Source organism: Typopeltis vanoorti, chromosome 4 (assembly GCF_054136105.1).
Source record: "Typopeltis vanoorti isolate ZY-2024b chromosome 4, IOZ_Tvanoo_1.0, whole genome shotgun sequence".
NCBI lineage: Eukaryota > Metazoa > Arthropoda > Arachnida > Uropygi > Thelyphonidae > Typopeltis > Typopeltis vanoorti.
In genome coordinates this window covers 151,745,231-151,760,429 of record NC_143552.1, presented here as the reverse complement: position 1 = coordinate 151,760,429, position 15,199 = coordinate 151,745,231, and the positions used below count along the sequence as shown (strand labels likewise).

The 15,199-nt window shown below is 35.9% G+C and overlaps 1 protein-coding gene across 1 annotated transcript in view; it reads right to left on the bottom strand.

The window, feature by feature from the left end:
- Nucleotides 1–15,199, bottom strand: part of LOC150107757 (mitochondrial 2-oxoglutarate/malate carrier protein) — a 221,365-nt gene that overhangs the window by 32,880 nt on the left and 173,286 nt on the right. Inside the window, exons 7-8 of the mRNA XM_090391516.1 lie at nucleotides 12,012–12,102; nucleotides 8,303–8,402 (exon numbers count right to left, since the gene is read on the bottom strand). Coding sequence (XP_090247642.1) covers nucleotides 8,303–8,402; nucleotides 12,012–12,102 — 191 coding nt within the window. The remainder of the gene's footprint in view (nucleotides 1–8,302; nucleotides 8,403–12,011; nucleotides 12,103–15,199) is intronic.

The window sequence follows — 15,199 nt, the reverse complement described above, 5'->3', positions numbered from 1 at the left end:
TTGATTAAGTGATTAAGTTATTTTCTGATAGTGAAAGCACTATAATTTCTGTTGCTCAGATAGCAAGTAATTTTGTGTGTTAAAGTGCCTTTGATTAAGTTAATCTTTAATCAACTTTTATATGCTCTGTATCATATCTTTTACTTTGATAATAAACATGTTTTTGTTTTGTGATTACCTGGTTCTCATTCCTTAGCCAATGCACTATCCTAAAAATATTAACAAGCCTGCGGAAGTAGAATATAGTAACGAGCCACGACTTGCATATAAATATATTGTATAGAAGTATTAACTTATTTTTTTGTTATCTTCTCGCCCTGACTTTCAAACATAAAAGGATCAATTAAATGGCACAGTCGTTAAGATCAAATAAATTTCTTAATTGATATTGTGTGATTGCTCAGAGACAGTTACGTTAGATAGACCTGTTACACAAGTTCTACCTAACAGCAGAAAAAGAGGTGGGGGGGGGCAAAAAAATTTAAGGAAGTAGATATATAGACAGATGAAAAAAAAGTAATATTTTACAATGGAGCAGCCAACTAGGATTAAATAAAACTAATATAATAGAAAGATAATAAAGAAGAAGAGATAAAACTTACAAAAGAAGAATAGATATATATTACAAGGGTACAGAGGATACGAAATTGGAAGTGATCACCATTTAGTCTTGAGGATGATAAAACTGAATTTCACATTGAAAAGAAGAACATGTAAGAAAGTTTTAAAGCAAATAAAAGTTCAGCAACTCTCAGAATTGAAGTGTAGACTAAAATACACAAATGTTATTCAATAAAAAATGAAAGAGTTTGAGAACAGGAGGCAAACCTTGGCGATTCAGTGGCAAGCCCTGAAGAAAACACTGATTGATTCAGTCAGAGAGGAATGTGGTGAGGTTGTCTGCAGGGATTGAAAAATCAGAACTCCATGGTGGACCCAAGAAGTTAAAAGTAGTGAATGAAAAGAAGAAAGCATATCAAAAGTTCCTGACAAATAAGACAGCTTGTGCTCTTAGAGAATACAGAGAGAAATGTAAGAAAGCTAAACACTGTGTAAAACTAGATAAACAAAAGTCATGGAAAGACTTTGGTAAGAACATAGAAAATAAATATCAAGAAGGTGGCAAGATATTCTGGAGGTTGTTGAAGAAGCTCAGAAATTGAGGAAAGAATAAAAGGAGTTAGAGATGATAAAGGTGACATGAAAACCAGAGGAAAAGATATTCTTGAAGTATGGAATATTTACTTCGAAAAATTGCTAAATGAAACAATCAATGACAGCAGAATGGTGAAAAACACTGACCAGGCATGCAGTCAGGAATACATATCCATACTTGAAGTATAAAAAGCCATCAAAGGCCTGAAATGTGGAAAGACAGCAGGAGAAGATGATACTCGATCAGAAATGTTCAAGTATGGAGGTATAAAAGTCTTACAGTGGCTGCACTGCATAGTTCAGAAGGTGTGGACAGAGAGACAAATTCCAGATGATTGGAGTAGAATTCTCATAGTACCCATATATAAAAATAGAAATAAAACTGAATATGAGAATTACAGAGGTATTTCATAACTGTCTGTTCCTGGTAAGATTTATGCAGGTATAGTTGAGAAATTGTTGAGAAGGATTTTGGAAGGGAAGCTTGGTGAAGAAAAAGCTGGGTTCAGGCCAAACAGAAGCTGTCAGGATCCAATTTTCACTATACGACAAACAGTTGAGAAATCATGGGAATATAACAAAGATCCAGATATAACATAAATTAGAACAAAATAGAATATAACAAAAATGATATGAAACAAGTTTTGTAGATCTGGAAAAGGCATAGACAAAGTTCCAAGAGAGAAGCTATTCAATACGCTACAGTTATATGGTGTCAATGGGGAATTATATCAAGGAATACTTAGTCTTCATTTGAGTTGCAAGTCAACAGTTAGAAGTGAAGGAAGATGGTTTAATGTTAAATCTGGTGTCAGACAAGGATGTACATTATCCCCTCTGTTATTAATTATCTATATGGATGACATTATGAAGGAAATCAGTATTAATCCTGATATCAAAATTGGAGATGGTAATGTCAGCTCTTTGCTTTATGTGGACAATGTAATACTTTTAAAGAAATTCACTACAAGTCTGTAAAATAGATTCCCTGACAAAATTGATTAACTGTTGTAATAGATATGGTATGGAGATCAGCAATAACAAGACAAAGACAATGAAAATAAGCAGAAGCATTGAAAATATCAACTGCTCGTGAAAGGAGAACATATAGAACAAGTGAAACATTTCAGCTACTTAGGCACAATTTTTCATGAAGATAGTAAATTTAATATGGAAATAGACAACAGAATCAACAAAGCTGGTATGGTAGGAAGTCAACTGAATAAATTTATAAGGAATAAGAGAGAAATTAGTCAAAACACTAAATTAGCAGTATTCACACCAATTTTAACTTATGAATCTGAGAGCTGAGTTAGAAATAAAACACTTTTCCATTGCACAAGGGTGGCACAAAGACCGATGTATCCAACTATTGACCAGTTAGTATCTCAGGAGTAGTGGTGAAGATTTTGGAAAAATTGGTTAGGGCTCGCATTCAGAAATGGATTGACAGTGAATCTCTACTTTGCAATGAACAACATGGATTTACTAAGGGAAGGTCATGTTTTAGCAACTTGCTCACATTCTATAACAATATTACCATTGAACTAGACAAGGGGAATGGATACACCATGATACTTTTGGATTTTGCTAAGGCTTTTGACAGAATACAGCATGGTAGAGTTTTGCATAAATTGGAGAAAATGGGTTTGGATTATACAATATTAGCATGGATAAAAGGATGGTTGACTGAAAGATATCAAAAAGTGGTATATGGGGAATGTGAGTCTGCAAGATTTAAGGTAATAATTTGTGTATCACAAGGTTCAGTGCTTGGTCCACTGTTATTCAATCTGTATATTAAGGATATTAGGAAGGATCTGACAAGTGACATTCAGCTATTTATTTCCTTATGATGCAAAGATAGGAAGGTAATCAAGAATGCTGCTGATATGCAGTAGGTGCAGAATGAGTTGAATAGGCTGGAATTGTGGAGATGGGAAAATGGATGTCAGTTTAATGTCAGTAAACACAGTCATTCACTTCAGCATGATTAGATATCCAATGCTGTATTATATTGGTGGGATTAGGCTAGAAGAAACTGATGAGGCTAGGGATCTTGGGGTGTTAATAGATTAGGAAGATGAAATTCAGGGGTCATGTAGCAAAGAGTGTAAATACAACTCAAAAGATAATTGCAATGCTGAAATGAACGTTCACATGTAAAGATAAGGATGTTATTTTGCCTCTTTACAAGGCCTTGGTAAGACCTCACTTGGACTATTGTGCACAGGTTTGGGATCTTGGTTTCCATTGTGATTCTGATATATTATTATTACGGGTGACTCCAGGGAGTCCTTATACTCATCGAGGGAGGCTCTAAACTATACAACATTCTATATCATGTCCACACAACTATGCGACATTCTCACAGTATCTATCATACCTTGCCTTGAACTCACTCACTGTCATAGCACCCACAACAGACTCTGGCAGCTTATTCCACTCATTTACCACTCTAAAAGTAAAGAACCCAGCTCTAATACCCTTGCTAACCACACTCTTGTCCAGCTTCCATAGGTGTCCCCTAGTTCTCCCACCATCAGTCCTGATCTCAAAAATATCCTCTGAATTAATCCTATAGAAACCCTTTAGCAATTTGAATGTCTCAATCATATTCCCCTTTTCCGCCTATCAACTAATTTCTGCAACCCACAAATCTTCAACCTGTTATCATAAGGTTCATTCCATAGACTTGCTATCATCTTGGTCACTCACCTCTGGATCCTCTCCACCTCCTCCCCATCAAGAAGCAACCTAGGTGACCAAATCTGGGCACAGTAGTAGAGATGAGGTCTTATCAAGGCTCATTACAGAGGTACAATAACTTGCTTGTCTCTGCTCTTCAAAGTATTTTTCAACAACCAAGTGAGTTGATGAGCTGATTTAGCCACTTTTGCAATGTGCCCCCTAAACTTCATCTGCCTATCCACCAACACTCCCAAGTCCCTGGCTTCATCAATCTTCTGGAGTACAGTTCCACCAATGTGGTATACTGCTGCTAATCTTTTCACCCCAAAATGCATAACCTTACATTTTGTCACATTAAATTGACATCCATTCTCCTTAGCCCAGAACTCCAATCTATCCAAGTCGTCTGCAAGATTTTGACATCTTGACAAAAACCTGCAAGATTTTGACATCATCTGCATTCCCTATTGCCCTACCCAACTTTGCATCATCAGCGAACAAATGAACTGTTCCTCTTAGATCCTTCCCTATATGATAAATGAACAAATTAAACAGCAGTCATCAAAGAACAGAACCCTGCAGCACACCACTAGTCACAGGCCGTCTTTTGGACTCTACTCCTGAATAAACTACTCTCTGATATCTCTCCATCAACCACCCACCTATCCATCTCACCAACCCTATACCCATTCCCATATGTTATAGTTTATGGATTAGAATTCCATGTGGTATCTTGTCAAATGCCTTAGCCAGGTCCAGCAGTATCACTGTAAACCCATTACCCTTATCCAGTTCATCCGTCACTGTGTTATAAAACTTGAACAAGTTACTGAGGCATGATCTACCCTTCACAAAGCCATGCTGTCCACCGTACAGTATCTCATTTTCATCAATCCATTCCTGTATTTTTCCCTCGACTACTTTCTCCAAGACCTTGACAACGACTCCTGATATGCTGATCGGTCGGTAATTTGCAACAGTAGTCTTGGATCCTCCTTTATGCAGTGGAACTATTTTCTCCCTCTTTCCACACCTTCGGGACGACTAAACCAGACCCGAGACTCAGATTAAAGAACATAGTCAAGGGCACTGATAATTCTTTAGTCGCTTCACGTAAGATCCGTGCCGGTATACCATCCAATCCCACAGATGTATTCACATTAAGGTTCTGTAATAGACTATTCACCTCCACTTCATTCATCACAATTCCCGTATAAACTAATGGTTCCTTCATTTTTTCAATGTCACCACCTGGATGATATACTCTTGCAAAGTGCTCGCTCAGTAATTCCACTATATCAACTGATTCAGTGACCTCCTTACCATCGTCATTCCTTAAAATCATTCTGCCGTGTACAGTTTTTTTTTTTTTGCTTGCAGCATATTGAAAGAACTGTTTGGGATTCTCTTTAGCTTGCATAGCTAGTTTCCTTTCATAATCCGCTTTTATTTTTTTTTACCACACTCGTTACCCTTCTGGCCAGCGCTTTATACCGTTCATGTGCCTGCAGGTCACCTTTCTCTTTAAATTCCCTCCACAGTTGTTTCTTTTTTTGCAGCTCAAGCTTAATGGTGTTATTCATCCATTTAACCCCTACTTGTTTTACTATTCGGACCCTAGGTATATAATCAGCGATGACCTCCTGTAAATGTTCCTTGACCACTTCCCATGCTCTATCGACATCCAGCCCTTGCAATTTTACATGCCATGGCACTGAACCAAGCAATCTCCTAAGCTTTTCATACTTGCCAGTATGGTAATTCCACATATACCCTGTCTTAATCGAAAATTCCACACCTTTATCCACCTTCTAGGTCAAGACCTTATGATCACTCTCATCAATAGGTGGCAACATAGTCATATTCATTACAGTCAAATTCTCAGATGCTATTACCAGGTCAAGCACTCTCAAAAACCCCTAGCATTTTCAATTACATGCTGTCTCAGATAGTTATCCCTTAATAAATGAATAAAATCCAGTTCCTTCCTCACATGTCCTCCCTCCTCCTTCCAATCAATGTTACTATAGTTGAAATCCCCCATAATAATTACCCTCCTTCCACTCATTGCTTCTATTTGCTTATGCATACTCTCTCCACCATCTATTCCATCACCTGGTCTATAGCAGCACCCTTACTGATTCCTTGATGCCCCAATGTTGTCCATTTGTTTTTGTTGCAGAAAATTATTGTATGTGTGTGTGTGTGTGGGAGGGAGGGAGATATTTGTTTTGTAGTGTTATTGAAGATGTGTATATTTCCATGCATTATGAGAAAAGTAACTATCCAGACTGGTTTAGCGAGGTCTCACCAGTGGAAGCTAGATTCATGGAGGAAGAGAGCTAAATCAATGCATTAGTAGTGTGCAAACATTTGTTTACTCATGCTTGGGTAAAGATAAGAGAACAAATATAATCTGTCAAATAGAATTTACTTTGAAATAATGTGCTACATCTACTTCTCTTATCTAGAATATTTAAAAAATATGGTGATGCACCATTTTACTATTTATATATGGAAAAGATGATTTCTACAGTAATTTAGCTCTCAGTCTGAATAGGTATAGCTCCAGCTGATGAGACTTCAATAAACATCAAAACTGGACTAAGTAGTGACCCTTCTAATAATGGACGACAATATTGTGGTATATTAGAATAACATGATGTGAAGTTATCTGTCTCTATATACAAGTAGTATAGTTGTGATGTTACTTCATATCCAAAATTTTGTTTGCTCAAGCTTGAATAAAGGATGAAAACAATAATATAATTTCTTCTCAAGTATAATTTACTAGCTAAGTATAACTTCATAAGGTGCAGCAAATACAGCAAGAGTTTTGTAGCTACTACATATTAATATGGCCATTCATTTAATTTTATAACACATTCCTGAAAAAAAAAAAAAAAAAAAAAGAGTTATTTTGTTCTTGATACCTTTGTAACAAGAACAAAATAACTCATTTTTTTTTTTTTTTTTTTGCAATAGCATTTTATAAACTTATATTCTCTTACTTAAATTAAGGGGATATTAAATCCCACATAGTTTTATAACCGAATAAGAAACTCAAAGATTGGAATCAGAGAGTTTCTTGCCGAATATAGTAAACTATAAAGTATCGGCGACACTAGCGTTAGCAAATGCAAGTGATCCTAGTACATAGTACAATACTGGGCAGCTCGTTGCAAAGGTGGAGAAGTTCAGATCGCTATTCTTAGGTATTTTCCATAATGTAAAAACACATTTCCAAGGAAATGTATGCTGTTATTACATTATGGAGGGAGGTCACTACCCAGACCGGTTTCAGCCTTTTTTGAGGCTTCATCAGTGAGTAGCTAGACCTAATAATACCAAAGTGTATAGCGAAAATAACTTATATACTCTGCGAACGAGTTTTCCAAACAGGTGCAAACCATTAAGTTACTTAAGTATAAAGAGCTAATAAGCTTCATTTCGGCAATGAAAACATTACTTAAATTAAGCTTATTAGCTCTTTATATTTAAGTAACTTAATGGCTGCACCTGTTTGGATAACTCGTTCGCAGAGTATATAAGTTCTTTTCGCTATACACTTTGGTATTATTAGGTCTAGCTACTCACTGATGAAGCCTCAAAAAAGGCTGAAACCGGTCTGGGTAGTGACCTCCCTCCATAATGTAATAACAGCATACATTTCCTAGGAAATGTGTTTTTACATTATGGAAAATACCTAAGAATAGCGATCTGAACTTCTCCACCTTTGCAACGAGCTACCCAGTATTGTACTACGTACTAGGATCACTTGCATTTGCTAACGCTAGTGTCGCCGATACTTTATAGTTTACTATATTTGGCAAGAAACTCTCTGATTCCAATCTTTGAGTTTCTTATTCGGTTATAAAACTATGTGGGATTTAATATCCCCTTAATTTAAGTAATGTTTTCATTGCCGAAATGAAGCTTATTATAACTTAAATATAACTTTATATTTAAGTTATATTCTCTTAATTAAACATTCTACAATAAATATTTAATTAAGGTAAACATGAAGCATTCTTGAGTTAATAACAAACTGGAAATTTTATCTAATGATTTTTATCAATAATTATATCTTAACCCCTTAACGTACCAATTAAAAATCAGAAAGTGGTCGTTTTTCTGCCAATTTTGTGGGTGAGTTTTGGGCGAGGGTGATTTGCTGGATGAAATTCATCATTATTTGAAAAATAATGATGAATTTGTGCAAATGCAAACGAAATAGCCGATACACGCTGTTGGCAACTTTTCTCGGCTGAAAGGAAATAGGCACAAGATTGTCTAGCAAATATATTCGGTTGTATTTATATGTGAAACCAAAATTCAAAATCAATTTTGGTGCAATAAACAAAAGACGTGTCACAGACATCTTTGTATGTTAAGGGGTTAATAAGAGATAATTTTAAACTAAGCCCTAAATTGCATTTACAATATAAAAACATACCGGGTTTTTGCAATATCCACTGGCATAGATGCAGCTGTGGTAACAAGCCCACTGATCATGCTAGCAGCAAAGTGGCACATGATATTATCAGTAAAATATCCTTAAATTAAAAAAAAAAGAAAAAATGAAACATAAAACATGTGTATATGCACATACAGCTGATGTTAACAAATACAAAAAAGAGCAGTAATTTATAAATTATTATTATCATTTCTAGATAATGAAACTGCAAGTGACAATGTGGGAAATCCACTCCAGTCATCAATTTCCCATGTTTATCTTTGTCAAATAAATGTGTTCAGACTGATTCACCTAGTTTTGAAAGGGGATGAGATGCTGCTACTACATAGCTACAGAGGAAGATGGGAATAACATGCACTGGAAGATAAGCTTAATGAATGCAGGGTAAGTAATCATTATGGGGTACCCTTCAGCTGGCAGGAAGAAAAAACATGGGTGGAAGAAAATAGAATTTATGTAGCCACTGAGAGATAATTACTTGAGGCAGCATGTATCGATGAGGAGTACCAGGGGTTTGGGAGTAATTCATTGGTGACTGCAGATGATTGTCTATAACCAAGATGGTCACAAAATGTTTTTATTTTATTTTATTATTATCATAAAAATTTTTGTGTCAGATTGTTGTTATGTTTCAGAGAAGGGTTTCTAAAAAGAAACTTCAAACAATGACTCCAATTAATACACAGGAGGCACAATAACTGCTTCATGAATTCACCCTTGGTAACTTAGCTTAGTAGGTTTGCTGCTTATTTACTGCAAAGGCCGAAGGTTTGCATCCTGCATAAGGCTTATCCATAATAAAGCTTACCGTTAAGCTTTATTATGGATAACGAGCAACACCTAAGTCTTTCTGTATGAATGCATAAGGCTTAAGTGTGTTTCAATACCAATCAAAAGATATAATTTTAGAAATATGTCTCTACTATATTTGTATGAATCAGTAAGGAAGTAATAATAAAGTCATGATGAGAATTGAAGCTTAGGCCTTTTCCACTTAAAGGGTGCACTGTCTTGTAATCCTTCCAAATGCCCTATGGAGGCATTAATATAATCAAAATGTCTGAAGATCTTATGCCTTTTCTATACCCAAAAAGTTTAAACACAGATCCTTGTTATATTCTAAAAATCTCTCCACTATTTGTCTTATTGGAAAAAAATCTGGTCTCAACAACTCCCATGTGGTTGAAGCTTGTTGTCTTTCTAGTTTCTCTTCTTCAACCTTTTCTTTTCAAGCATGCTTGCATAAATTGCCTGGAAATAGCAGAAAATCCTTTCTTTCATGCTGATCACGGTGATCAGAATACATTATAAAAAATTATGGAGACAACTACCGTGTTAGAGCAAAACTTTAGTTTAATATAAACCAAAATGAACACTCAACGTTTTGACCTTCATATCAAGGTCATCATCTGGAGCATAACACATATATACAAAGAAACAAGTTGCACTACATGGTTTGCTAAAGTTACTGACCAACCTCTGGTGTCAGGCCAATAATTGAGAAAAAAAAAAACAACCCTTTACTACATTAAAGCTAGAGTCCTATTATTATCTATTAGGTTACAAAATTCAATTGGGCTGGAGAGCAACATTTACTGCAATGGATCATGGTCTTTTTCCAATTGATTCTATGAGCTATATCTAAAGCATGGTCTGCAAGGCCTAAATGACAATGGGCTAACTTGCAGGAACAGGGTGCTCCAAGGAAGGAGCTGATCTTCAGTAGAATGTATAAGGGCAGCAAGCTTTCTGTGGAGCTTGAAAGCTGTGCAGAGATTATATTTCCTTAAGATTCTAACTAGTCAATTTCTGAAATTGTTCTTCCTGTAAATTTTCCCGTAACATTTTGTGCAGGCTCGTGCGAGCCATTTCCTGCTTTGAGGTTTAAATCACCAAAATGACTCAGGTTTCTCTCCCTTCTATTCCTTGATGCATGCTGTCTTCTTTAATGATTCAAAAAATTCCTCTACTGCTTTTCCATGATAGTACTTGCAATAGCAAAAACTAAACTACATTCTCCATTTTCTAATTTTAAAATTTGTCCACATTACTTATTTTTGCTAGACATTCAAAAAACTTATCAGGGAAAGGAGGGAATAGCCAAAGTATTTATCATTAAACATCTATTAAACATTAAACATTTATCATTTAGTTTAATGATAAATACTTCGGCTATTCCCTCCTTCCCCTGATCACTACTGCTTGAATAAATCACCTCACTAGAGATATTTCATTTTTTTTTTTTTTTTTTTTTAGTCTTTTTCATCTCAGTAACACCAGTTATGTGAATCATTTATATTTTCACTAATGTGGCTGAAGTTGGACCAGTAGCTGACATTTCAATGTTCACTCTGATTCACTGATGATTCATCTACTTATTCATCTGCTCATTTGCAACTCTCCACATAAAAATCTCACATGCACACACTTACTAATCATACTCCCACCAGTCTACTCTAATAGGGGTATTTCAGACTTGTCACCAGCTTGTTCACTTATCTCTGGATCCTCTTTACCATCTGATCTTCAAGAGGAGTCATAGCCTTATGAAGAGGGATAATAACTTCCTTATCATTATTTGTCATTTGTCAGTGTTTTTCAACATCCACATAATCCTTTGAGTTGTTTAGCCAACTTTTGCATATGCCTCTGACTTCAATTCTCTGTCCATTATTATCTTTCAGGTCTCTAGTCTCATCAAATTTCTGCTATCCAGTATCAAAGTGATGCATAGTATGTAATCTTTTCATTCTGAAGCACATAACCTTACATTTTGCAACATTAAATTGAAAATCATTATCATGTTCCCACAATGCCAATTTATTTAAATCATTCTGCAGGATATCTACATCACCTTTATAAATTATCACCATTTCCAAGTTTTGGATAGAAGACAACTGGAAAAGAATGATGGTGAATAAAGCTTTTTTTTTTGGGGGGGGGGGGAACTTGTTACAGAGAAGTAATGTCATCCACTCAGAGATCATTCCACATATCATTAAAAGATTAAAGAGTAATGGCCTTAGTTTACAATCCTGAGGCATTCTACTAGTCGCCCTCATTTTCCTAGATTCCACTCCACCACTTTTTCTTTATATTTCCTCCATAATGTTCTCTTTTTTTGTAGCTCCTATTTTATATTGTTATGAATCCATTGAAACTCTTATGTGTTTTATCCTCCTAACAATATAAAATATTGTTAATGTTAACTCATAAATGCTCTGTCTCCTCCATGACTTGCTGTAACTGTATAAATTCCATTTCCATCTTGCCATGCTGTCTTTCCTCTCTCCAATCTATATCCCCATTTTTCCCCATAGTTGAAGTATCATGCTCAACCTACACTCGTGCTAATCTGTCGCTACATGGCATCCACATCTTTCTGGATGTGGATGCATGCTAGTTAGATGTCTGCTGTCTGCATTCCTTAAAGGCTATGTGGTGGTCTCCACAACCTTTAGGAATTAAAGGTTTCCAGTTATCTGGCTTTGATCCTTGAGCAGCCTGTGGTTCTGGTGGTTTTATAAGCTGGGATGGATATTATATATCATAGATATTTTGTGTGGATATGCTGCAACAATGTTAAATACTTTAATTATATTGCATCTCTATTAGGTTTTCTAAAACATTTTCATCTCTAGTTGACAAAGAACTGAGAATATTAAAATATAAAACCTGTGTGTCTTACCAGATGACAGAAGCATCTGCTTAGCTTGGGAATATGATGCCAACTGTGCAGCATTGACTACCATGGCCCTACCTACTGTTGGTAAACAACCCTGAAAAAATAAAGAATTTTAAAGTGATTCTTAATTTATATTTAAATGAACAATATGCTTCCTCAACATTTCCAAACAACAGGACAATATACATGACAAGAGGTGTTTGTATCAATGTAAAAGCAATTTAAGCTATAACATGTTAATACATTGACAGTAAACTGCATGTGAAGTAAAGGTTGGTTCATAATTCCTGCTATGTGGGATTGACCTATTGGGAAGTGACTAGGCAGTGTCTAGTAGAAGCTCCTGTGACTAGTGCTCTGGAATCTTTTTTTTTTTAAAACAAATACTGCTTATAAATTGTATTAGACATAGTTTACATATAATTTCAATGAGATTTAGATTAGTTTTGTCTCAAATGTACTGGCACAGAATAATTCTGTGCCAGTACATTTCATAACTTGGCATGGAAATGACACTGATGCAAACTAGAAAGCATCCAAGAATTCCTTGTTCAAAGAGTTTAAGCATTCAACCTGTGACACTGGTGTAGTGCCTTTGAAATGTATTCTTTACTAAGAATGAATTGACTTGTGAAAGTGATAAGAGTGTGCAGAAAGTGGGAGCAAGTACCAGAAGAGTGAGATGAGAGTGAAGTGGTAGATATAGCCAGAAATAGGTTAGGAAATGTGAGCAAAAGAGAGAGAGAGATGGAGGATATTGATAGAGAGAGTAAAAGTGACAAGCATAAGAATGACAGCATGGATGATGTGAAGAATGAAAAATTAGTCACAATGAGAGAGTGTATTTATGAAGTGTCCTTCATAGGGTAAAGTCCAAACTAGAGAAAATGCACAAACATCTAGTAAGTGGTATATGGAAATAGAAATAAAGAAAAGGTGTGAGAAAAGAGAATCAATGCTTGATAAGCAAGAAAGGAAAAGTAAGGAGAGAGTTTTGTATTGCAATTTTATGACAGGAGAAGTGCTTGAGAATAACATGATGAAATCATGCTTTATGAATGCAGGAGATTAACGATATTAGCCAAACTATTAGTTTGCTGAAAAGCAAAGTGAAAGAGTTTGTCATTTTTGGTTGGTATGAATGATTTGATGAAAGAGTAGTATGAGAGTGGATATGAAAAAAAGTTACTGAAAGTAGCAAAATAGAAGAGTGAGAGAGTAAAAATAGTGAGTCTCTTACTACAGTATGATAGAGTTGAGGAGGAGTGCCATGATTGCAAATGTGTTAATGCATAGGTTATGCAGGAGGAATTCGTGTGGAATTTGTATGTGTGGATTGAGTTTGAGATGAAAGGACTTATATAAAGCAGATAGTTTGCACTTGATCAGATTTAATGTTTAGAGTCTCGAAAAAGTGTTGCTGAATGGAGTAAAACTGGAGGTTTAAAATCAAAAAACTAGAGGTAATGGGAGGGAAAAGAAAAAAATGAGTGAGTGAGTGAGTGAAAATGCAGGTATGAATGAGACAAGTGAGTATGAGAATGAGGGTGAAAAAAATGCTAATAACAAATCAGAATGGAATAATTAATAAAAAAACATAAGGATAGTCATGGGCCTGGGGGGGGGACTACTGCACTTAATGTGCTCTAATGCCAAAAGCATTCAGAACAAGAGGGGGGGAGTTTTTGGCATTAGTTAGTTCTTCTTGGCTGAAAGATATTGACATTGTAAGACATGGCTGACAGAGATATATTTAGTGGGAGAGAATGTGAAGGGTATAGTATTTTCAGGGAGGATAGACAGAAAAGAATGGAAAGAGTATTACTGATGACAGCTGATGAACTGCAGCCACAAAGAGTAGGAGTTCAGCTGAAGATCAATCAATGAAAGTAATGCATTGGAGGCCATCTGACATGAGACAGAGGCCAATAGGATAAAATATACAGCTAGTTAATGCTATAGGCTACAGAATGCATAGGATGATACGGATGGTATACATTTGCAAATTAAGTTCAGTGAGTGGAGGGTAAGCAATTCTTATGGGGGAGCTTTAACTAGGAACATAGATTAGAATGAGAAAGGATACACGGGTAGAAGGAAATAGAATTTATGCAGTTAGTAAGGAATAATTTCCTGAGGCAGCATGTGATGGAGGGCCTCAAATACCAGGGATTTGAGAGTGCTAGATCTAGTAAATGCATTGGAGGATTTCTCTGTAACCAAGATGACTGCCATGAACTGGTGAGGGTGATCGTGCAGTCTTGATCTGAGAGGTGGATAATTTTGTAGAATTTAGTGGCTAAGTTTGAAGATTTGGTGGCAAATGGCCTGTGTCATACATGTTAGTGGTGGCAGTATCAAAGAAATTTTGAAACCTGGATGGGGGTAATAGCCATTCAGTATGGGATAATATCACCAAACCCAGGATGCACAATCAATCCACCTAGAAAATTCTAGAGCACCAAAGATCTCCTGGTCAGCAGCCATTTAAATTTCAAGTGGGTTTGAGAAAAGTGATTTCAGGTTGGGATAAAGATTGCATGATCAGGCAAAAAGGTGAAATCACTCAACTCACAATTCATCCTAAAAGGGTTAGGGAAGATAAGGGTTTGTAGCTTGGTGGATTCCGCCAAATGCCGATTTTTGGTTTGAGATAGAAATACCCTACATCAATGGTCAGTAAGCTATTTGTTCCAGCATCATCTAGCATGATTGTAGACTAAGTGTTATATTCCATTTCTAAATGTTTGCTATGTAGATGCTGATGCAGTTTCCAATTTATGCACCATTTGATAATTTTTCTGTCTGTAACCCAAATATTTAATAAATTAAGAAATATTAATATGTGGAATTACAGAGCTGGTAATTATGGCACATTCAAGAGACTGCTCAAGGCAGTGTCATGGCATAAGAAACTGCAAGGGTCAGATGTTGATAGTGTTTTGGATGTTGAAAGGGGGGGGGGGGATTGAAGATAGTAACATGCTGTATACCGAATAAGGATTACAAATAAAATGGGAGTTATATGGAAGAGTAGCATCATCAAGCAACAGCTGCAAAAAGTCTGTAGAGGAAATTTAAAGAGAAAGTTGATTCACAAGCACATGAGCAGTATAAAGTAGGTGACCAGTGTGGGTATTTCTGCCACATTACACATGCCTCAGTCTATCAGTGAGTGGAAACATGATGGT